This window comes from Triturus cristatus, chromosome 4_1 (genome assembly GCF_964204655.1).
Source record: "Triturus cristatus chromosome 4_1, aTriCri1.1, whole genome shotgun sequence".
NCBI lineage: Eukaryota > Metazoa > Chordata > Amphibia > Caudata > Salamandridae > Triturus > Triturus cristatus.
Window position 1 is genome coordinate 57,782,151 of NC_140585.1, and position 24,781 is coordinate 57,806,931.

General features: G+C 51.5%; 1 protein-coding gene across 1 annotated transcript; it reads left to right on the plus strand.

Moving 5' to 3' along the window:
* On the plus strand, window positions 1–24,116 carry LOC146839493 (keratin, type I cytoskeletal 19-like). The gene is made up of 8 exons (XM_085651534.1): window positions 1–853; window positions 14,187–14,269; window positions 14,922–15,078; window positions 16,664–16,825; window positions 16,926–17,051; window positions 17,442–17,662; window positions 20,832–20,860; window positions 23,097–24,116. Exons 1-8 carry the CDS (start codon window positions 380–382, stop codon window positions 23,117–23,119), a joined length of 1,275 nt encoding a protein of 424 aa, XP_085507660.1. The 5' UTR covers window positions 1–379; the 3' UTR covers window positions 23,120–24,116.
* The last annotated feature ends 665 nt before the right edge of the window (window positions 24,117–24,781 follow it).

Sequence of the window (24,781 nt, forward strand, 5' to 3'; positions counted from 1 at the left end):
GTATCCAGGAATCCCACCGCCTTCAAACCTGGCTCTACCCCCCCCCCCCCCCCCGTCCACCTTCACCGACCCCACCCGTCAGCCACCCACAATGAATCACTCTTTGTCTGCAGCGAGGAAGGAAAAAAACACGAGCTTTCATACCAGCGGGCCAATGAGAAATACCTCAGAAAGTTGGCATGGACGAGGGGGCCGGTTTCATTGCACGAGTGTTTCCATGTCCTCCACACCCTCTGTCGCGGGGATAAAAGGAGGGAGCGGGCTGGGACGGGCTGCACTCCTCCCGCTCTCAGACCAGTCACGGTTGCACCGCTACTGCGCTCCTGGCCCTGCAGTCTTGGGTTTCTGACTTCCCGCCCTTTTATCAGCCTCGTCCGCCATGTCGTCAAGCTTCAGCTACAGGCAGAGCACCAGCTCCCTCAGGGGGCCACGCGTGGTCGCCTTCAAGGCCCCAAGTGTCCATGGTGGCTATGGGGGGCAGGGGGTGTCTGTCTCCTCCGCTAGGCTTGTCTCCTCGGGGTATGGGGGTAGTAGTTATGGTGGGGGATTCGGTGGCGGTGTTGGTGGTGGTTATGGTGGGGGATTCGGCGGCGGTGTTGGTGGGGGATATGGAAGCGGTGGTGGTTTCGGTGCCGTCAATGCTGCCGCAGGAGGCATCTTGGGGGGCAGCGAGAAGGAGACCATGCAGAACCTCAATGACCGTCTGGGAAACTACCTGGATAGGGTGCGCTCGCTGGAGGCCGCCAACAGCGACCTGGAGCTGAAGATCCGCGAGTGGTACGAGAAGCAAGGCCCAAGCCCAACCCGTGACTACAGCCACTACTACAAGACCATCGAAGACCTGCGGGACAAGGTAGGGAGCCAGCTGCTGGGTGGTAGAGCTCAGGGCACCGCCCAGACCTGCGGGACAAGGTAGGGAGCCAGCTGCCGGGTGGTAGAGCTCAGGGCACTGCCCAGACCTGCGGGACAAGGTGAGGAGCCAGCTGCTGGGTGGTAGAGCTCAGGGCACCGCCCAGACCTGCGGGACAAGGTAGGGAGCCAGCTGCCGGGTGGTAGAGCTCAGAGCACCGACCAGACCTGCGGGACAAGGTAGGGAGCCAGCTGCTGGGTGGTAGGGATCAGAGCACCGACCAGACCTGCGGGACAAGGTAGGGAGCCAGCTGCTGGGTGGTAGAGCTCAGGGCACCGCCCAGACCTGCGGGACAAGGTGAGGAGCCAGCTGCTGGGTGGTAGAGCTCAGGGCACCGCCCAGACCTGCGGGACAAGGTGAGGAGCCAGCTGCTGGGTGGTAGAGCTCAGGGCACCGCCCAGACCTGCGGGACAAGGTGAGGAGCCAGCTGCTGGGTGGTAGAGCTCAGGGCACCGCCCAGACCTGCGGGACAAGGTGAGGAGCCAGCTGCTGGGTGGTAGAGCTCAGGGCACCGCCCAGACCTGCGGGACAAGGTAGGGAGCCAGCTGCCGGGTGGTAGAGCTCAGAGCACCGACCAGACCTGCGGGACAAGGTAGGGAGCCAGCTGCTGGGTGGTAGGGATCAGAGCACCGACCAGACCTGCGGGACAAGGTAGGGAGCCAGCTGCTGGGTGGTAGGGATCAGAGCACCGGCGAGACCTGCGGGACAAGGTAGGGAGCCAACTGCTGGGTGGTAAGGGCACCGGCCAGACCTGCGGGACAAGGTAGGGAGCCAGCTGCCGGGTGGTAGAGCTCAGGGCACCGCCCAGACCTGCGGGACAAGGTGAGGAGCCAGCTGCTGGGTGGTAGAGCTCAGGGCACCGCCCAGACCTGCGGGACAAGGTAGGGAGCCAGCTGCCGGGTGGTAGAGCTCAGAGCACCGACCAGACCTGCGGGACAAGGTAGGGAGCCAGCTGCTGGGTGGTAGGGATCAGAGCACCGACCAGACCTGCGGGACAAGGTAGGGAGCCAGCTGCCGGGTGGTAGAGCTCAGGGCACCGCCCAGACCTGCGGGACAAGGTGAGGAGCCAGCTGCTGGGTGGTAGAGCTCATGGCACCGCCCAGACCTGCGGGACAAGGTAGGGAGCCAGCTGCCGGGTGGTAGAGCTCAGAGCACCGACCAGACCTGCGGGACAAGGTAGGGAGCCAGCTGCTGGGTGGTAGGGATCAGAGCACCGACCAGACCTGCGGGACAAGGTAGGGAGCCAGCTGCTGGGTGGTAGGGATCAGAGAACCGGCCAGACCTGCGGGACAAGGTAGGGAGCCAGCTGCTGGGTGGTAGAGCTCAGGGCACCGCCCAGACCTGCGGGACAAGGTAGGGAGCCAGCTGCTGGGTGGTAGAGCTCAGGGCACCACCCAGACCTGTGGGACAAGGTAGGGAGCCAGCTGCTGGGTGGTAGAGCTCAGGGCACCGCCCAGACCTGCGGGACAAGGTAGGGAGCCAGCTGCTGGGTGGTAGAGCTCAGGGCACCACCCAGACCTGCGGGACAAGGTAGGGAGCCAGCTGCTGGGTGGTAGGGCTCAGAGCACCGACCAGACCTGCGGGATAAGGTAGGGAGCCAGCTGCTGGGTGGTAGGGCTCAGAGCACCGCCCAGACCTGCGGGACAAGGTAGGGAGCCAGCTGCTGGGTGGTAGAGCTCAGAGCACCGCCCAGACCTGCGGGACAAGGTGGGGAGCCAGCTGCTGGGTGGTAGAGCTCAGAGCACCGACCAGACCTGCGGGACAAGGTAGGGAACCAGCTGCTGGGTGGTAGGGCTCAGAGCACCGGCCAGACCTGCGGGACAAGGTGAGGCGCCAGCTGCTGGGTGGTAGGGCTCAGAGCACCGCCCAGACATGCGGGACAAGGTAGGGAGCCAGCGGCTGGGTGGTAGGGCTCAGAGCACCGGCCAGACCTGCGGTACAAGGTGAGGCGCCAGCTGCTGGGTGGTAGGGCTCAGAGCACCGCCCAGACCTGCGGGACAAGGTAGGGAGCCAGCTGCTGGGTGGTAGAGCTCAGGGCACCGCCCAGACCCGCGGGACAAGGTAGGGAGCCAGCTGCTGGGTGGTAGGTCTCAGAGCACCGCCCAGACCTGCGGGACAAGGTGGGGAGCCGGCTGCTGTGTGGTAGAGCTCAGAGCACCGCTCAGACCTGCGGGACAAGGTAGGGAGCCGGCTGCTGGGTGGTGGGGCTCAGAGCACCGCCCAGACCTGCGGGACAAGGTAGGGAGCCAGCTGCTGGGTGATAGGGCTCAGAGCACCACCCAGACCTGCGGGACAAGGTAGGAGCCAGCTGCTGGGTGATAGGGCTCAGAGCACAGCCCAGACCTGCGGGACAAGGTGAGGAGCCAGCTGCTGGGCGATAGGGTTCAGAGCACCACCCAGACCTGCGGGACAAGGTAGGGAGCCAGCTGCTGGGTGATAGGGCTCAGAGCACCGGCCAGACCTGCGGGACAAGGTAGGGAGCCAGCTTCTGGGTGATAGGGCTCAGAGCACCGGCCAGACCTGCGGGACAAGGTAGGGAGCCAGCTGCTGGGTGATAGGGCTCAGAGCACCGGCCAGACCTGTGGGACAAGGTAGGGAGCCAGCTGCTGGGTGATAGGGCTCAGAGCACCGGCCAGACCTGCGGGACAAGGTAGGGAGCCAGCTGCTGGGTGGTAGAGCTCAGAGCACCGCCCAGACCTGCGGGACAAGGTAGGGAGCCAGCTGCCGGGTGGTAGAGCTCAGAGCACCGCCCAGACCTGCGGGACAAGGTAGGGAGCCAGCTGCCGGGTGGTAGGGCTCAGAAACCGCCCAGACCTGCGGGACAAGGTGAGGAGCCAGCTGCTGGGTGGTAGGGCTCAGAGCACCGGCCAGACCTGTGGGACAAGGTGAGGAGCCAGCTGCTGGGTGGTAGGGCTCAGAGCACCGCCCAGACCTGCGAGACAAGGTAGGGCGCCAGCTGCTGGGGGGAAGGGCTCAGAGCACTGCCCATACCTGCGGGACAAAGTAGGGAGTCATCTGCTGGGTGGTAGGGCTCAAAGCACCGCCCAGACCTGCGGGACAAGGTAGGGAGCCAGCTGCCGGGTGGTAGGGCTCAGAGCACCGCCCAGACCTGCGGGACACGGTGAGGAGCCGGCTGCTGGGTGGTAGAGCTCAGAGCACCGCCCAGACCTGCGGGACAAGGTAGGGAGCCAGCTGCTAGGTGGTAGAGCTCAGAGCACTGCCCAGACCTGCGGGACAAGGTAGGGAGCCATCTGCTGGGTGTTAGGGCTCAGAGCACCGTCCAGACCTGCGGGACAAGGTAGGGAGCCAGCTACCGGGTGGTAGGGCTCAGAGCACCACCCAGACCTGCGGGACAAGGTGAGGAGCCAGCTGCTGGGTGGTAGGGCTCAGAGCACCACCCAGACCTGCGGGACAAGGTAGGGAGCCAGCTGCCGGGTGGTAGAGCTCAGAGCACCGCCCAGACCTGTGGGACAAGGTAGGGAGCCAGCTGCCGGGTGGTGGAGCTCAGAGCACCGCCCAGACCTGCGGGACAAGGTAGGGAGCCAGCTGCTGGGTGGTAGGGCTCAGAGCACCGCCAAGACCTGTGGGACAAGGTGAGGAGCCAGCTGCTGGGTGGTAGAGCTCAGAGCACCACCCAGACCTGCGGGACAAGGTAGGGAGCCAGCTGCTGGGTGGTAGAGCTCAGGGCACCGCCCAGACCTGCGGGACAAGGTGAGGAGCCAGCTGCTGGGTGGTAGAGCTCAGGGCACCGCCCAGACCTGCGGGACAAGGTAGGGAACCACCTGCTGGGTGGTAGGGCTCAGAGCACCACCCAGACCTGCGGGACAAGGTAGGGAGCCAGCTGCTGGGTGGTAGGGCTCAGAGCACCGCCCGGGCAGCCGCTATGCCCGCACACAAGAGGTGGCGTCCCTCAATGCTTTCTTCTGTATTCTTTTGTGTCCAGGGTAATCCCAGCCCTTCAGACCGTCATGACTACAGTTCATTCCCATTATAGTGCGCTGGTGTAACTAGTTCAATGGTAGCAAACCTAGACGGCCATAGCAAAAATGCGTTTGTTTCCCATATGAAAGCTGAGGACTGAAACCAGTGTCCCTGGTCACATTGCATAAGGTGTCACCTTATTTACCTACGACCTGTAGTGAATGCCAGAAACGTCCCTTGACCCTGTCACCAGGCAGGTCGCCCCCCTCGCCACCACACAGCCCCTCCTGTGGGCCCTGAGCCCGCGGCTGCCGCTCGCATTGGTTAGGAACTTTATTTCGCTGTCATAGGCCTTCCAGTGTCAATCTAATGCATTCTGAGGGTTGTAAGCTTGGCTGATTTCAACTAAAATTACTGAGTGAGTAATAATTTACAAAAGGCAAGCCCTGGCCTGGAACTGGTGAACCTGCAGGCATCTGGCAACCTTCCACCCCGCCCTCCAATGTGCCCCCACCCTTTGGGTAAATCCTCCCTCCATTCTGCAGTACTGCAAAGCTCCGTACCTGGTGTGCTTTTCATGTCCGTCACATACATGTATATATACATATATGCTTATCTAGTCCTTTTTTACCGATTGCTGAAGTTGTCATCACTTGTTAATTCGACGAGGCCGGAAGTGGTACCTGAGTAAACTCGGCACTCCACGCAGGCGAAGGATTTGCTCCAAAATATCTTGTTTTTCTTTGTGTCGTGTCCAATGCCTCCAGCCAGTCTTGACGTTTCATCAACAGCCCCTGGCATGCTGGGCTTTTTGAACCCATGCTCCCCATGTTAAATATCAAAACGACATGTCCTCGAGTGACACATGCTGTTGTCTGACAGGCCGGGCGTGGCTGTTGGTGTCACGCGTGACGCGGAAGACCTCGGCACCTATTTGCAAGTAGTGTTGTCAGCTGCTGCCCATCTCCCATAGAGCGCGCCTGGTGATGGTTCCGAAGTTTGTAAACAGGTAGTGCGCAGGCGCAGAAGAGCTCAGCGGACAGGTACCTTCCGGCCGCCGCCTCCTGCCCCAGGGGAGGGCGGCTTCTCGGCTCGGCGGCCTCGCGTTACCGTTAGCTGCGCACCTGTCCTCGCCGCTCAGGTACAGCTAAGGTCTTTCCTGGCAGCTATGACGTTCCAAGGCTACAAAGCGCCTCGAAGCTGCGCCGCATGAAAAGCCCCTTTACAACTAGAGCAACGACGGTACACCTGGCCGCCGCCCCTTTCCATCCATCAGCAGTTCCTTCTGTATTTTTTTCGATTCTGTAGTTTTAGTGCTCTTTATTGCTGTAAAAATCCACATTCCTGGCTTCAAAATGCAAGAAGAAAAAAAAGGGGCTAAGCTACTCGCACATGGTACTGTGAAACGTCAGCGCTCCAACCGACTCTAGGCGCTTGAGAGGACACACGGTGTGACTTTAGTCCGCTAGAATGCTGCCGTTTGCGACTCTGCAATTTAGGCCTAACCGGTGGTGTTATGTACAGGTTCCTTACAGTGCTTCGAGGCCTCAAACATGTGTTACTAGGCACTGACTGCTACCACAGTGCACAACGAGAACTCCGCTCATTCCTGCCTGTCTGCCTGTTTCCTTTGGTTTTTGGAGCCTGTTCAAGTCGTAACAATATGAATTTCTGTTTTTCCCTCCTCCTGGAACATTACACAGTTTAACTTGGCAAGCAAACAGAGGGCCTTATTGGGGCATGGGGCTGTTGCCAGTTTGACGGCAGCCTGGCAAGTGCCAAGAATCCATTGTACTTATTCCAAAAGGGAGTTCATGTAAATATTAATCTAAGCGAAAGAAACCTTAACGCTGGAGAAAAATGGAAATTCATTTGATAGACATTGTTATTTTATACGTGGAGTGGGGGAGGGAGGCAATACCACTTTTCGAGTGCCACATGGGCCCTATATATTTCTTTTAACACCCTGCAAATGAGTGTCACTCTTACTTATAAACTATATTATTAAATAGCAGTTAAAGTATGCCAAACACAAAACGTACAAGCCTGCTCTACATCGCCTCAACCTTTGCCTGGTCTCGCCGTGTACTCTTGTCCCCCCATTTTCCCCCAGAGCTGCTTACTGTGCCAATGACACGACACTGACTTTCGGGCAGTCCAACATTTTTTAAGCAAACATCTCAAAATATGCCCAGACCTATAGGAACATCCTTGGCACGCCTAAGGCAAGCCCGTCTGCGCCCGTCAGCGTCCCAGATGCGGCCAGCGCCAGCCTCGCTGCCCGGAAGCTCTTGGGGGCCGAGCTCAGAAGGAGCTATTCGGGAGCCACATTACGAGCTTTGGATGTTACCGCACGCTGCCATTCTTATAACTGGGACGTGGCTGACGTAGCGATAGCCGCTTGCTCAGCGTGTGGCTACAAACTGGGGCGGGGTCGTGCTTCTCTGGTCAATAAGGTTAGTTTACCTGATCAGCGGGCCAAGGACCTCTCTATTCTGGCAGCCATGGTCAATGCCCGCTCACTTAGGAAACACTATGCGGATGTATTTGACCTCCTGGAGGACAACTCCCTAGATATGCTGTTCCTAACGGAGACTTGGCTTGATCCCACTTCAGATCCCATCGTCTCTTTTGCCATCCCAGCGGGTGATAAGATCTCTAGAGTCGACCGTCCGGTGGGGAGAGGTGGCGGTGTGGCCATTATATATAAAAACATATGGGAACTTCAATTGGGGGACACTACGGCTTGGGGAGGTTGTGAGTGCTCCTTGATCTATAGGCCCCCTTGCCCGGCGGGATCATTTCTGCAGACTTGTGGGGACGCTATTGTCTCTAGGGCGGTAAGATTCTTCCACTACATGATTTTGGGCGATTTCAATATCCACCTTGATCGACCAGACACCAAGGAGGTGATCGACCTGTTGGATATATTGGCACAACTCAACCAGCATGTCAGCCTTCCCACTCATCAGGTCGGCCATATATTGGACCTGATCTGTACTAATTTCCCTATTGCTCTAAGGGATCCTTGCCCGGTGTCCTGGTCAGATCACTTTATATCCTATTTTTCCTGGGATGTATCCAATGTAGAGACATTGGCGCGTTCTTATCAGAAGCCAGCTTTTGGGAAAATTGATCCACTGGAATTTAGACAGGCTTTGGAACCTTCTAGGCCCATCCTGTCAGGGGAACTTGAGCAGTGCTTGTCGGGGTTTTCTGGCTGGGTGTCCCGCGCGGCTGATTCCGTGGCCTCCCTTGGCACTCCAGGTCGGCTAGAGAATCGCCCTCTAAACCTTGGTTTAACTCGGCGCTTAAAGCTGCAAAGCATGATTGTAAGATTCTTGAGCGGGCCTGGCGCAGGAGCGATTATTGGCATGCAGCCAAGCGGAAGCTCAGAGCCATGCAAAAAGCATATTATGAAGCCATTGCATTGGCTAAAGGGCAATTCTTTGCAGCTCGTATCGAATCTGCCAGTAACAACTCCAAATAAATGTTTGCCATAGTGCAGAGCTTCACGTCTCCGCTGGCCCAATCGAGTGTGACTCCATCTTCACCTGCCTAGTGTAACACGCTCTCCTGCTTCTTTAGGGATCAGGCTATCCAGGCGACATTTCCTTCTGGCGATGGCAACGGTGAGGGTTCTTTGGCAGTGCAACTCGTTGCTGCCGCCCGCTCTCTGTCAGCATTTAGATCAGTTGACCCCTCGGAATCTCTTAAAATTCTCATGGGGCTTAAGTCTGGCGCGCCTTCGGACTCATGTTCGGCCAGGCTTTTGGCAGCAGTGGCGGAGAGTGTGAACAGAGAAGTGAACTCTATTATCAATATGTCTCTCCAGACAGCTGTTGTCCCTCAGGGTTGAAAGCAGGCGAAGATCTTGCAACTCCTTAAAAAACCTTCTCGGGATCCCCTCAATCCAGGGAACTACCGGCCTATCCCTCCTCCCGGCTATAGCCAAGGTATGTGAGAAGGTGGTCAATAAACAGCTCACAGAGTATGTGGAAAGAGAGGCACTGCTGCACCCAGCTCAATCAGGGTTTCGAGCCTCTCACAGCACTGAGACTGTCTTAGTAGAGGTGTCGGAGGCCATTCGGGAGTGCCTTGACGCCGGCGGGAGAGCGGAATTAATTTTGCTGGATCTCTCGGCAGCGTTCGATACGGTCCCACATGCACTTCTTTTGGCCCGACTAGCAGGGATTGGTGTGTCGGGAGCCGTCTGGGGTTGGCTCAGGTCTTTTTTGGAGGAGCGTGTTGAGCAGATTTTGTTCCCTCCGTTCTCCTCCTCCTCTCAGTTGGTTACTACCGGAGTCCCGCAGGGCTCCTCCCTTAGCCCTCTCCTCTTTATTATCTATGTCACTCCATTGATATATCTGGCAGAGGAGCTTGGGGCAAAGGTTATGGCCTATGCGGACGATACCCAGCTGCTCTTTACCTGGATAAAGTCACAGACTCTGTTTCAGTGGCGCAACAGTGCTCAGCCTCCATTTTTAAATGGTTGGTGGACGCACAGCTAAAGTGCAATGAACAGAAGTCCGAGATCTTCCTATTTGGTAAATTCCCCTCTAATTTCCGAGAGCAGCTGTGGCCGCCTGACTCTCCACTGCCCTCAACCACGGGAAAGTCCGTAAAAAACCTGGGTGTATGGTTCGATGAGAGTCTCTCTTTCTCGACACATATTAAGAGATTGGCCGGTTGCTGTTTCGGCCTTCTTAAGATGCTCAGGAACTTTTTCCCGCTTCTTTTGCAGGCGGCGAGAGAAACAGTTACGTATGCTCTGATTTTGTCATGACCGGATTACGCCAATGCCCTCTATGCTGGCATTCCTGGCTACCTGCTGAAAAGACTATAGGTGGTTCAGAATATGGTGGCCAGACTGCAATTGCGCATTTTGGCGAGGAACAGCGTGCACCATGAATTGCGTTCCCTTCACTGGCTCCCTGTGGTGGACAGAGTTAAATGTAAGTCTTTGGTTCTGGCCCATCGTGCTCTCCACGGGTGTGGCCCCCTCTATCTTCAGAGACGCTTCTCCTTCTATGTCCCTTTGCGAGCTCTTCGATCTATGTCCCTTCACTTTGCCCAGGTCCCTCGTTTCAAGTATAAGAGGCTAGGGGGCAACTCTTTTGCTGTGAAGGCCAGCGTGGCCTGGAATGCCCTCCCCCTTGCCATGCGATCTATCCAGGACCCAGTTGTGTTCGAAAGGAAATTGAAGACTCACTTCTTTGCTTGATAGTCTCTCTCATTACCCCTTTGGCATCGCGCCGGGACACTCATGAGTATCCGAGCGCGTTATAAATGGATGTAACATAACATAACATAACATCATGTGCAATAAGAAACTACAAATCCCAGCATGCTTTGTACTGCTCATTGAAGCACATACCAAGGCTGAAAGTCCCAGTCTAGATTTAGGGTGAGGCGACAGCTATGCCCAGCGGTCTCACTTCTATCTGCTAGCCTTAATGGTTTCATCGACTGCTTTGGAAGATGCTGCTTTTCTGTACACGAAGCAACACATTTTGACCCACAAGCATTCAGCTCTACATCCAGTGACACTTACCCACCACCAGCATATACAGTGCAACCACAAAGGGCATCCAAACTGGACCCGTGTCATGTCTGACTCTTTCAATAAGTCCTTTTTTATTTATTAACCAGATTGCACTCTGGGACTTGTAGTTTTAGTTTTATCACTGTAAGTATGTAATGAATAGTTCCACAGGGCGAAGTGTCGCTGCCTAAATTGCCAGGACTGGCTGAGGGGTAACCCGTGGAATAGGGCCAGTAGGCAGCGCTGAAAAATTAGACAAAGTTGGGTGTGGTGTAGGTTTTTAGAGTGCTTAAAGAGGCAGAGTTGTCCGACCCGGCCTCTATCAGCAGCCAATCACCGTGTACTTAAGAGGAGAGCTGCCTTTGTGCCCGTGCGTGGGTTTCCTTCGCGGTTCCCCTGTGTGCACTTGTGGGCGCGCCCTGAGTACACAGAACCTGGCAAACATCCCAAATCCAAGCTTTTGTCTGCCTCCCCATTCCCTCTCCTGCCTCGCTCTGCTGTCCTCCGATCTGATTGGCTCACGTTCTCCCGGCGGTCTCGTTATGATCACAAGGGTCAGTGTTTCCTTATAAATTAAAAAAAATCTATAGAAACGGAGCAAGCAAATCTTTGATGATCTGCCCGTTGAGCAGAGCAGAGCAGATCGAGCAGGTTGGGTGAGTAAGAAGCAGCCCAGTCCAGCCCTCTTCCTCAGAGGAGATCCGGGGCAATGAATGAATGAATGAATGAATGAATGAATGAAGGGCAGGATGTGCGCGAGGCTGACCTGCACGTGAAGGGACTGGGTGTCCCCGATGAATGTGAGACTTAGCGGACTCCGTAGGCGGGCGGCGGGGAGGGTATGTTTGTAAAGTTAGAAGCTAGAGCCTCCATTCACTCATCCACTAGGTCTTCACCATTGACCCTGTATCGTACTCCCTTTGTATAGGTTTATGCTACACAAATATCACTTACACAAAGTGCTCGAAGTGCATTAAAAAAAGTATGGGAACTGTGATGCTGTGCACAAATGAGGGGAGGTGATTGAGCGCGGGGGTGGAGTCAAAGGCGTGGCTAAAAAACAAAATATTCTGTAACTTTTTTCGGTCTTTCACCTTCAGGTACCTACATATATAATAACGCACTGCTAAAATGAAAAATACGTGCTTAAATGAAAAATAAATGCAAGTTAAGTTAATCAGTGGAAAATGTGTTTGTACGTTATGAAATCTCTATTTGTTAATGCACCGCATCGGTCCATGTCTGTAACCGGACAGTCACAGAAGAGAATCCTAGTGGGTGCAGTGGAGAATAATGCCTTGTGCATGTTTAGCACCACAAGGTCCCACTCTGTGACAAAGCACTGAGAATATGTAAGTCATTCTTTTAAACTTGCATTACATACACTAGAAGATCGGCTGCTGTCAAATGAGCAGAAAGGTTTAAGATAAAAAAGGGCTTCCAAAATATAGGTTTTATTAGTACCCAGACTGTACATAATGCAAATCATTTATAACTGTTTTTTAAAAGCACATACTTCACCGCTCAGCTGGAAATGTGTCCCCTGCAATACTATTCAAAAGGAAAAAATCTCTGTCATCAGGAAGCTTGAAGTGATTTAATCAATTAAAGCCAATATCGGCTTCCAAGCAACCTTTACATTTGCAGATTAACCAGCTGCGCACATTTGCATTCCTTTCAGGTAAGCCTACACCCTGGCAAGAAGGCTTGACTAGCTGTCTGCCGCACCCTTGGTTTCACAGCGCAAGGGACTCACTGCCTTGCGCTTCAGCCGAAGCATTTCAACTTTCAGAATTAACCGTTCTGAGACGGTTGCCTTTTTACAAAATGTATGTGAACAGTTTTTGTTAAATTAAAAAAGGTATGGGCACATTGTGCCCCTGAGATGTTGCCCAATTTGAACAATATTTCCACACAGGTTGGTGCCTCAGATAAACCCTTTGTCAGGACCAGAGTTCATTGATAGATTCTGCCCCGGCATTGCTAGCTTTTCAGAGGAGCCATCCTGGCACGGCCTATCTCAATTTTTCTGTGTATTCTTGTCGCCTTGCCCAGCAGTTTTTGTGTTTTTTTTAGCAAAGAAATGCAATAATTTTTACTGCTGCAGACAAAATAGTTTTTTTTACCGTGGGAGTGCTGCCCGCACAATGACATCCTCAGCATATTTTGGCCTTTTGCTGTATTTTACCACAACTACTAGGTGGAGCCCTAGGACTTGACTTTTCCTATTGTCTGCATCCAGATATAATGTGCACACTTTCCTATGCAGTCTGTCCCAGCCCTACAGAGGAATTTTAGAGATTACCATTTTTATAAATTCTCCCAGTTACTGTACTCAACGAGCATGAGATATATCTATTGAGGCTTACAAACTGGTAAACCAGCTCTGTGAACTAAGAATGAGGCACACTTTCCTACAAGTAGTTCAGACCACTGATGCATGCGAAGCGTCTAAAATAGGAATTCCAATCCAATCTTGGCATTCATAGGCACCAGAGTATGTCAATGTGAGGCACACTCGTCTGTAGAGATACCTGATTTCCTGACAGGCCTGTGAGGATCAGTAGTTGGAATTCCAATCCAATCTTGGCATTCATAGGCGCCAGAGTATGTCAATGTGAGGCACACTTGTCTGTAGAGATACCTGATTCCTTGACAGGCCTGTGAGGATCAGTAGTGGATAATCAAACACATTTCAAAACTTGTACCTTTGAAAGGGCGGTAGGACTGGGGAACTCTCAGTCACATCAGACACCTGATACAGCGAGGGCAAAGCCGGTCTCGTGTCCGGCTTGAAGTCAGGTAGGCTTTGAGCAAGAGTCCGTCACTGGACCAGCCCTGTAGAAGATCAGCGAGCCTGAGTCTGTGTCAGTCCCGGTATCTCTGCAAGGCCCAAGCACACTCCAGGCAATAGCATTGGTAGGTCAGCAGGCCTTTGGGGAGTCAGTCTTGTTACGCCAGGGCCACAGTGAGCCTAGGTTTTAAAGCCGGGAAGAGTGGGTAGCATGGCACAAAAGTAGCATGCCAAGCTGCCAATGAACAGACTCCAGAAGATCTGTTCAAAGGATATGAAGGTTAGGGTTGGCGTCGCTGGCATAATTCTCTCTAGCTTTAGTGCTCATAATTAAAGCAAAATGACTCGTAATTTGCGTAATTAGCTGAGAAGCAAAATACAGTATTTAGCTCTATTTTCTTAGCTGTAAATGCACCCTGGCATCCAAATTGGGCCTGAGGATGCATTTTGTGCTTAGAAAATAGCACTAAATGATACAGGACACAAACAGCAGTAGCCAAAAGCCGCCTGTTCTCTCTAAGATCATTGTTCATGTCCTCTTACAGTAGGATTTTTGACCCAAATTACTCTTAATCACTCAAGCTGGCATAATCGCATCAATGTGCATCACAAGAGTAATGCTTAGTTACTCAAATTTCTCTGGCATTTAAAAGATTTCGCTCCGGCCTGGCCCCATGAAGATATCCCTGAAGACCATGCACATTGGGAGGATGCTACGGGCAGCGGGCACTGTTGGGCGGGCAGTGGGCACAAATGCTCTTGTATATGGATTTATCAGTAGGCCCAAATGTTCCCACTCGCCTGGAAGGGATTCACTTCACTTTGGATACTATAGAAAAACATCCGACGTGCACAGTAAAAGTATTAATTAATGCGTTTTTTTAGATCCGTAAGGTCCTGTTCATGCTAACGAGGGGTAGTTGGCAGAGATGCCTATTGCGAAAGGACCCTTTTTTTACTCCTCTGCTGTCCAGCTCTTGACGCTTAAGGTTTCGTATCGTTTGTTTCTTTACTAGATCTACAATGCCACCATTGACAACTCCAAGGTGGTTTTGCAGGTGGACAACGCCCGCCTGGCAGCAGATGACTTCCGAAGCAAGTGAGTATTTACCACCTGTAGGCCAGCAGGCACAGGTATGACATTAAAGGTCATCTGGGTGAAGCCTTGAACTCATGTAGTCTCATTGGATAATTCAAGGTGGGGTGGGCATTCGGACCCTCACATTGACATGCAGGAGAATCGACACAACATTTGTCCCTAGTAAGACGTGTACCCAGCATGGTTTCTTGAAGGCTTTTCTGATTGAAATCTTGCGCCTTCGAGCGATGGGACAAAAGGATCTCAGTTGGAAAGGTTTTGTTCGGCCGCCATGTCGTTGTTTTCCATCCCCTTTCACAGTCCTCCATACATTTCAGAGGCGGACGACAGTCACTTAAACACTCTATGTCCCCATGGTGCTCTGGTGGCGATCACCGAGGCGGACCGTAAACAAACGCAAGTGGTGCCTCAGTAGAATGTACAGATGCCTGGATTTGTGAACACAGGGTGATGTTCCCCTTTCATGAATCTAACATTTTTTAACCCTGAACAATAATTTCGCCCAAAAGAATTTCTTAAGTGGTCATGTCTATTATAGTTCGGGTTTTGGTAATTGTACCTGTGGACCAGAGAGCCTACATAGACCCTCAGGAAGCAAGAATAACCTTCGATTGCTTCACTTGTTTCTGATTTCAAATCTGTCTTTCCCAAGGTTTGAGAATGAGCAGGCTCTCCGTGTCAATGTGGAGGCCGACATCAATGGACTGCGCCGCGTCCTGGATGAGCTGACCCTGTCCAGAACTGACCTGGAGCTGCAGATCGAGAGCTTGAAGGAGGAGCTGGCCTACCTCAAGAAGAACCACGAGGAGGTGAGCTCTGCCTGGCACCGCGTGTGAAGGCCTCAACGGGGAGCAGGTGCCTCAAGACTAGCCGCCTCTAGAGCTAGCAAGCCCACTGGAGGCCTGAGTTAGAGAGGATGCTGGTAATGGTAAACCCCCCCAGAACCACCCTATTTAGAGTTCCTTGCATGCCAGCTATCTCACGGTAGAGGCTCTTCAGCTTTCATCAGTATGCCAAGGTAACTCACAAATCACATCTCTGTTGACAATTCAAAAACGAGCCCATGGCAAGACCCTCTTGCAGTATCTCTTTCGCAATCCTTTTAAGCTTCTCCGGATATTATCTTGCATTGTCAACTACAGCCCACTGCTATACATGTCTTCACGCTCTTTGTTTCATGTGACCATCTCGTCCAAGCGTGCTATATAAGAATATTAAATAAATAAATATTGGTAGGCACACAGCCCCATCTAGATACTTCCAGATCTGGCAGACTGACCTTTGTGAAAGATTACACAGGACAGGGTGACACATGTTCTTATCACAGTTGTGTTGGGAAATTGGTCTCCACATAATAAAGAAGCTAAGTATGTGGCCACTGACAAAGTACAATCGCTATGGGTGCATTTTCAATGTCTATATTTATGATGAAAATTCTACCAGTACCTGACAGGGCATTGGAGGATTAGACACCAGAGGTTTCAGTCAGGGCGGCTCATTCAGTGGTGGATGCAGCCGTGGTGCGGAAGAAACCCCGAGCACACCTAGACAGAGAGTTCTCCACCTGTGTGGATCTTGCTGGAGGAGGTAAAACCTCTGTCATTGAGACAAAATCAGTCGTCCCTTAGCTTCTTCTGCTGTGATCAAGATGATATGAGGGGGCCTGTTTGCTGAATACACCAATCCATTTTTTAGCCAGTGGTATATTCAGCCAAAGCACTCAGCAGCACTACCCCATCTGCCCTGGAGTGGAGATTCAATAAGAATACTATATTTCCCTCTGATAGGCTGGCGAAGCGGCCAATCTGCACATATGACAGATAGAATCTCCGATGCCGAAACCGTAGTTGAGGCAGAGCCCATGAAAGACTGGGGAGAAGATGTGGCCTAATGGCTAGGGGGCCAACCTTACATCTGGGGAACCAGGATCGAGTTTCGGCAATGACCCTCAACATCAAATCACTTAATCTCCCCATGCCTAACAAAAATGTTTCCTTATATAACACGACTGGTGCTCATGTAAAGCGCTCTAATACCTAGAACCTTTAGGTCAAGCTCATGCTATATAACCTCCCCCTCCAAAAAAAGGCTCTAGGATAATATTCTTTTACTGGCTACTGCTAGGATTAGCTAGGATACCTGTATAGGTTCTCTAGTGTCAGAGTTGGGAAGTTTGAGAACCACTCAGAAAACACCCAAGGTATTCCATATAATATAAGGGCAGGCACACCCAACGTGGCCCGCTAGAAGGCCCTGCCTTGAACATAATCCACCTATCGGTGTAGGGCCCCTTAAAACAACTTGCATTCCCTGTCTTGGGGGTAAGCATTGGGCTGCATCTTTCATCAGTAATGTATCTGATCCATCTTTAAATATGTTCCACTTTATTTGCAGGAGCTTATGGCTCTGAAGGGACAAGTCGGCGGCCAGGTCAGCGTTGAAATGGATGCTGCTCCAGCTGTGGACCTGGGCCGTATTCTTACGGAAATGAGGGACCAGTACGAACAATTGGCCCAGAAGAACCGCCTGGACGCTGAGGCCTGGTTCTTGAGTAAGGTAAGGTACCACCAGTCGTCTACCAGAGCAAGCGAGACTTGTCGTTTCACATCTAACGTAACTTCTTCTTCTCTTTCCCAATATCCTACTTTATCCCAAGTCGGACGAGTTGAACAAGGAGGTGGCCACCCACACGCAGGAGGTGCAGTCAAGCCGGACAGAGATCACCGACCTCAGGCGCACCATGCAAGGCCTGGAGATAGAGCTGCAGTCACAGCTTAGCATGGTACGTCCTTTTTGCTGGTAGCTGGAGATGTCTACACTCAAAGCCCCTTTCTCTGGGTTAGGGGTCTTATTATGAGTTCAGGGTTCTACAGCCTTGCACACATCTTCTCGATTGCCTAGCTGAACCTGGGCACAGTCTTGTAGAGGAAAAGCATATGAGATTTCAAGAGTTTTGCCATTAAAACAGTAGTCCTGGGGTGGCGTCCTGTTGACAAATGACTGTCTCTGTTAAACAGAACCTGCATTTGAGGGGAAGTGGTCTGCATTCCCTTTGCAGCCTGTCCTCCACTGACATGGTTCCACTTTGCCCTCTCCTCCCACCAGATTCCTCAGTCGTAGAGATCATCCTCTGTGTGTGCCAACAGAAGTTATTCTCTTCTCTTTCTTGTAGAAAGCCTCCCTCGAGGGAACCGTGGCAGAAACAGAAGCCCGCTATTGTGCCCAGCTCCAGCAGATCCAGGGCATGATATCGCAACTAGAGGCCCAGCTTGGCGACCTTCGCTCAGACATGGAGCGCCAAAACCACGAGTACAAGATGCTGATGGACATCAAGAACCGGCTGGAGATGGAGATAGCCACATACCGCCAGCTGCTCGAGGGGGGCGATGCCCAGTAAGTAAGACTGGCTGATGTGCAGTGTTGTAGCCATGAGGGTATAGAGCATACTAGAGGGGCTTTCTTGTCATATCTTATTAGAGATGAACCTATAATGCTTGCATGGGAGCATGGAGGGGCTGCTGGTCCTATCACATTAGAATTACCTTATTAGAATGCGTGCATCCCATCGCAGATGAAAGATCACCCAGGCCGATGGGTCAATCTATGAGAAGCCACTTCGTCCCGAAAACTTTATAACTCCAACCTATTTCGATTGGGGTTTGATTTGTAGCACTAAAGGGGTTATTTAAAATCTGGCAGATGTTGGACATTAAACAAAATGTGCAGGGTGTCCAGCCCACCCTATTTAGAGTGTCTACAGGTCCACAAACTCTAAATAGGGCATATGGGGCATCTGCCAATTTTTGTTAGATGTCATGCTTGTGCAAAACTCTAAATAACCCCATAAACGTGTACTAGTACCCACCTAGTGAAAAGTGTTTAAACATAATATGTCCACTTGCAGGGCTCTGTCTGTAGTTTGAAGGGGTGAATGTGACTTTAGTGATGCCCTGTAGTCAGGTAATGGCACAATAAGGCTTCTTGTAACCTGGGCAGCCATTGTCATTCCGGAGTTTTTATTGTGCAACAACTACAAGCACCCCAGGGGTTGTGATCTTGGTTCACTTAAGTGCAGCTTTTGGGAATAAAATGTCAGAAAGCAAAAGTCTGGAAGAGGAAACATCAGGAGCGGAACATGTCTCCGTTGCCCGGAGTGATCTAGAAACCACATCCTTGAGGATATGACCTGGCGCTTTAGTGCAGTAGCTTCTCCCTCAGTGGGCAATGGTTCTCTCCCTCCATGTGCACCTCTTGAATCCCTTCCCCCGCAGAGGGTGGGAGACCCTTCAAACAAACCCTCTGCTCACCAGTTGTAACTCCATGCGCGGCCTGCTCTGTGGGATCCAGAGCCTGGTCAGGTCATCTTTAGCACTTCTAGCTGACCATTGGTCCATCGATGCTCCCCTCATTCCTTCGTGCTCGGGATTGGTAGACTCACTCAGGCTCCGTGGGATCCAGAGCCTGGTCAGGCCATCTTTAGCACTTCTAGCTGACCATTGGTCCATCGATGCTCCCCTCATTCCTTCGTGCTCGGGATTGGTAGACTCACTCAGGCTCTGTGGGATCCAGAGCCTGGTCAGGTCATCTTTAGCACTTCTAGCTGACCATTGGTCCATCGATGCTCCCCTCATTCCTTCGTGCTCGGGATTGGTAGACTCACTCAGGCTCTGTGGGATCCAGAGCCTGGTCAGGTCATCTTTAGCACTTCTAGCTGACCATTGGTCCATCGATGGTCACCTCATTCCTTCGTGCTCGGGATTGGTAGACTCACTCAGGCTCTGTGGGATCCAGAGCCTGGTCAGGTCATCTTTAGCACTTCTAGCTGACCATTGGTCCATCGATGGTCACCTCATTCCTTCGTGCTCGGGATTGGTAGACTCACTCAGGCTCCGTGGGATCCAGAGCCTGGTCAGGTCATCTTTAGCACTTCTAGCTGACCATTGGTCCATCGATGCTCCCCTCATTCCTTCGTGCTCGGGATTGGTAGACTCACTCAGCCTCTGTGGGATCCAGAGCCTGGTCAGGTCATCTTTAGCACTTCTAGCTGACCATTGGTCCATCGATGCTCCCCTCATTCCTTCGTGCTCGGGATTGGTAGACTCACTCAGCCTCTGTGGGATCCAGAGCCTGGTCAGGTCATCTTTAGCACTTCTAGCTGACCATTGGTCCATCGATGGTCACCTCATTCCTTCGTGCTCGGGATTGGTAGACTCACTCAGCCTCTGTGGGATCCAGAGCCTGGTCAGGTCATCTTTAGCACTTCTAGCTGACCATTGGTCCATCGATGCTCACCTCATTCCTTCGTGCTCGGGATTGGTAGACTCACTCAGCCTCTGTGGGATCCAGAGCCTGGTCAGGTCATCTTTAGCACTTCTAGCTGACCATTGGTCCATCGATGCTCCCCTCATTCCTTCGTGCTCGGGATTGGTAGACTCACTCAGGCTCTGTGGGATCCATAGCCTGGTCCGGTCATCTTTAGCACTTCTAGCTGACCATTGGTCCATCGATGGTCACCTCATTCCTTCGTGCTCGGGATTGGTAGACTCGCTCAGGCTCTGTGGGATCCAGAGCCTGGTCAGGTCATCTTTAGCACTTCTAGCTGACCATTGGTCCATCGATGCTCCCCTTATTCCTTCGTGCTCGGGATTGGTAGACTCGCTCAGGCTTGTGTCTCCTCTCCAATTCTTTGTTTTTTGGAAGTGTCTGGAAGAAGGTTCCTGCCCCACAATATGTCCCAGGGCCCTGAAAAGTTGCCGCACTTCGCTTCTGCACATATTTTAAAATCTAGTTAATCCCACCGCTAATTTCAAGAAATTAGTTTTAAAAAAAAAGAAGTATGTTGTGACCAATTAATCTTTTTTTTTAAAAGAAGAATTTTGTGACTGAGCTAGCTAAAAAAATATTTGGTGGGTATCTTGTGTGACATTTGTGTGAGCCGTTCATTGTCCACATTCTGTGATTCATCAAAGCGGGCAAACTTCTCAGTTGTACGCAGCGAGGAAGTGAAATTTACACAAATTCACTGATAGAATAAACACTTAGCACAGACATAATTTCTACAACTCCTTTTTGGCGACAGGAATTTATGTATCAACATCACCCAGAGCAAGAGAGAGAAAACATTGTTTAATCAAACCTTTGGGCCCTGGCACTTTAAATTCGACTTATTTTTGCCAGTTTGGGCAATGCCACCACATCGTCCCAATTCTCGGCTACACCTCTGATAAATGTTTGCTCTTCCTCCCCATACAGCCCCATGAACTGCTGCAGGAAGTGGGCGGTTACTTTTCTGCCCCCCAATCATCTCTGCCAAGTCCTTTCTAGGTGCCCAGTTCATGCCCTCAGAAGGATTCCAGGAGTTTTCCTGAAGGGCGAGAGTAGCTTTGCCAGGGACACTGCGCGCCTTCGTGTGATGTAAATTCGAGGTCCTGCTGCACGTGTAGGCCCCTGGAAAGCAGACCGCGCCCTCTGTGTGTGTGGGGGGGGAGGGGAGGGGGCAGGGGAGGGGCCTCGCGGGATTAAGTGCCGAGAGTGACGCGTTTCTATGCTCTTCTCCCCGCAGTGTGTCCGGAGGCTCGCAGTCCACAGATGGTAAGCATTCCTCTATACTTAATCTCACATTTACAAAACGCAGCCCCTTCCGGGTCACTTTGAACAAACGGGTATATTTGGTAAAGCTAAGAACATTGCATAGCGCTTGGAGGACTTGGCTACCTTCCCAGAGTCTCGCATTTCTGGTTTAACTGGCCTTGCTCATGATAATGGGAGGCAGCCAGATCACAGTCCCGGGTATTCAGGGCTTTAAGTGGGATGAAAAACGGTGAGGTCTCTCAAAGGGGCGTGGCTAATGTAATTTCAGAGTGTGGCTTAAAAATCCGTAAATTACAAATCTGTACTTTTTCCTACTATGCCGCCCGACTCGTATTTTGCTGTTTCTGTCATTGCATCCAGATATATGATACAACAAGTAATATCATACCTACAAGTCAGGACTATTGGCTTTGTCAATGGTTATTAGCTGCATCATATAAATAAGTAGCAACTATGGCTTGTAATTAATATTGAAAAAGCTAACACTTAAAGCCCTGGTGACACCACAATGTTGCTGCTCCTGAGTTTCAAAAAGAGAAGGGAAATCCAGAGAGAAAATGACTCTTTAAAGGATTCCACTTCCTCTACAACCCTCATGTCTTAACATCCATTTGCGAGAAGTGAGCAGCGCACATCGATGTGCCAGCTGTCCCTGTAGTCCGGGGAAAAACAGACCACCTGTGCCAGGGCACAAAACAGAGCCCGATAGAGACCCGTTTCGAGGCCCCTTTTTAAAAAAAACGGAGACCCGGCCCACTTCAAGCCCTGCGGGTATTAATGACAAAGTGGCTCTCCTATCTGCCTTTGTTCCCTCTCTCACTCCTTTTCCTCTCCTTTGTCTATACCTTTCTCACTCTCTCTTCTGCTTGTCACCTCCCTCACTTTAACTTCATATCTCTCTCTACTGTTTTGTCTCCTTATTTGTTCTCTTTATAATCTATAGCTCACTTCGTGCACACTTCCTCTCCTTCACCTTTTTGTCTTTCTCGCTCTCACCCCGTCCCTCTCTTCTCGGTCCCATCAATCCCCTAACTTCCTCTGTTTCCTAATAATTCTCTCTTCTGTATATTTGTCACTTTCTTCTCTGTTTGACCCAATCTCACTTCTTCTCAGCTTTTTCTCCTCCTTTCTCAATCTCCTGCCCTCATCATTTGTTGTGCTATATGCCCTGTGTGGCCCGCTCTTGTGTCCGCAGCCCATACTTCCCAACCACGCTGGGTCTCTTTCACCAGTCCCATCCTTCTGGTCCTCAAGTTTGCAAAAAGTGGGGCACATTACGATGCCGGTGGAACCGTCACCTACAGGCCATCAATGGCTGTCTCACCGACATACAGCCCTTCGGGCCGACCACCACATTACGATGCCGGTGGAACCGTCACCAACAGGCCATCAATGGCTGTCTCACCGACATACAGCCCTTCGGGCCGACCAACACATTACGATGCCGGTGGAACCGTCACCAACAGGCCATCAATGGCTGTCTCACCGACATACAGCCCTTTGGGCCGACCCCCACATTATGATGCAGGTAGTTGGACCCTAAAATCTCAGAGCACAGACCGCCGCCTCCAACAGGATCTACTAATCCCGTTGAGGCGGCGGTCAGAATCGTGATCCCGAATGGAGGCAGAGCCTCCAGCTTAAGCACAGCCGCCATGATCACGATTTCTCTTTCCAAATGCCTTTTCATGGTGGTCCCACCACCATGGATAGGCAGACGGAAACAGACTTTGGAGGGCCCAACCAGCACCCTCGTCCCCCCCACACGTCCAGGCACCGTGTGCACCACATGATGCCTGGCACACGGTGCATGAGTGTTTGATAAATACCCTTTTCTACTGCGGCTTGTGCTGCGCCCCTTTTCCGGGCCACAGGCCGCAGTAGAAAAAGCCATTTTCCGACTTCCTGCATGGCGGTCTAATCAAAATATGGCAGGTGGGACCACTGACTAATGTTGGGCGGTCCTACTCCCGCGGCAATGACCGCCATTGTAATGTGGCCCACTGTTCTGTTCCGTGTTCTATTTACTATATAATGCATAGGGAGATGCATCTCAAGTACATATGTGGTACATTAAAAAAAGTGTTTCCTTGGACTCTTAGGACATATCTGAGAAGCACTGAAAACAACCAGAAAAAGATCTGTTATCACTAATGTAGACGTCCCTTCTACCAATCAAAGCGAAATCAGTCCTAAGGTGTGAAATCCTGACATCTGCCCTTTTTTGTCACTCTAGGCTCCAAGAGTGGGGGCAAATAAGGCATGCCCCTAGAGAAAAAGCGGGAGGAGCCCAGTTCCAAGAGCACACCAAAGACCCGGAGGACTCAGATGAGAGAAGAGACAGCATTTGAACTAAAAAGAAAAGAAGAAACATCTAGGTGGAAGCCAGAAAACATGAACCTAGATGGACATTTTAAGTCTCACAGTTTGGTTTCCAAGCATGAACAAGGTTCAATAACGTGATTCCAAGTCAAAGGTTCCTGGCGATGACCTGAAACTGCCGGCCATTTTGTTGAAATGATGACCCTTTTGAACTCTGTTGGTGCATTAGTCTGTCAACTACTATGGTCTAAGCACAGTGTTTTGTTTTTATCACTCCCTCAACCAATGGCTTTTCAAGAGCCTGTTTAGTGGAATACTGTCTCTAAAAAAGCATGGCTGTTTTGCATGACTTGTTTGATACAAGTAAAACCATTGGCAAAGCCAATTTGTTTGGCTTTTCCTTCTTAGTTTTTTCCATGAACAAAGTTTGTACAGATCTGTCAAACTATTTACACTCCCGCAAAGTGACAGCTGTTTTTTAGGGTTATCCAGCTGTGGTCCTATGAGGTGAATTTTTGGGAGAGTGGGGAAGTTTAGAGAAAGACTGAACGCCTTTATCTGAAGGGAGGCATGTGTCATGAAGGGTGAAGGTGATTTAAAGGCATGTGATACTCTCCAGTGATGGTGAGTTGAGAGGTATAGTTTGCATTATGTGATTATTTCAATCAGAACATAAACAAAGTACTATTTGTTTTATGCCTTGGCACAGTCACACTAAGCTTCCTATTATAGGAAATGTTGAGTTCCACGACTTTCAGTCAAGTGGCATTGAGCCCATCCATTTAAACTACTTCTTATTACCAGGAAGGAGGCGGTGCTGTCCCATCACTGGGTAATATGTTTCCAGAGTTGATGAAAGCGTTATTGTTTCCAATACATATATATATATCTGTTTTGGCTGTCTAATAAAAATCCTTCGCTGGGCTCCCCCAAACCGCAATTCATGTATGTTATTTTATCAGAACGAATACCCGTTCCAGACCTGTACCAAGGACAGACATGCCAGCCCTCCTGATTCAGGCGGGAGACTACCGATTTGAAGGCTAGTGTCCCGTCTCCCGTCTCCCGAGTCAAGCATCCAGAAACCAGATTCAACAGGCTGCAGCATGAAATACAGAATGACCTCCTTCGGGTGCTTAAAATAACTAAAAGTTGCGCTAAACTGAGAGCTCAAAATTACGTTGTCTCTCCAGCCTTTGTTTTCCTACCAACATCCCGTAGTTGTGAATATATTATTGCCTGACCCAGCCCAAAAGCTATTGGTTTAGAAGTGAGCTTGGGCAGGCCCTGGGTTCAGGACTCCGGAAAAAATTGTATTTACCTGCCTCCGAGTCCTACGCCCTGCGTAATAGATGATACCTCGACAAGAGAAAGAACTCACTGATGACAGAAATGTGGCTTCCGGGATGATGAACACACATCATGTGACCAGGTTGCAGTCATGGCGGCCTAGGTCATGTCATCAAGATCATCCAACAGGTGCCTGCAGACTGAGGAGCCTCATACCTGGGGCGGATCTGACGAGAGCGTTCTCTCTGCTCAGCTTGTCCTGCAGCTTCAATTCGTCGTGGTGAGGCGACATGCTGTGTTGCTCTTTCT

Excerpts from the sequence above, each read along its gene's own strand:
- LOC146839493 (XM_085651534.1), top strand. The coding sequence starts at position 380 with ATGTCGTCAAGCTTCAGCTACAGGCAGAGCACCAGCTCCCTCAGGGGG. Across the intron at positions 854-14,186 it reads TCGAAGACCTGCGGGACAAG|ATCTACAATGCCACCATTGA; the intron begins GTAGGGAGCCAG and ends TTTCTTTACTAG. Across the intron at positions 14,270-14,921 it reads GCAGATGACTTCCGAAGCAA|GTTTGAGAATGAGCAGGCTC; the intron begins GTGAGTATTTAC and ends GTCTTTCCCAAG.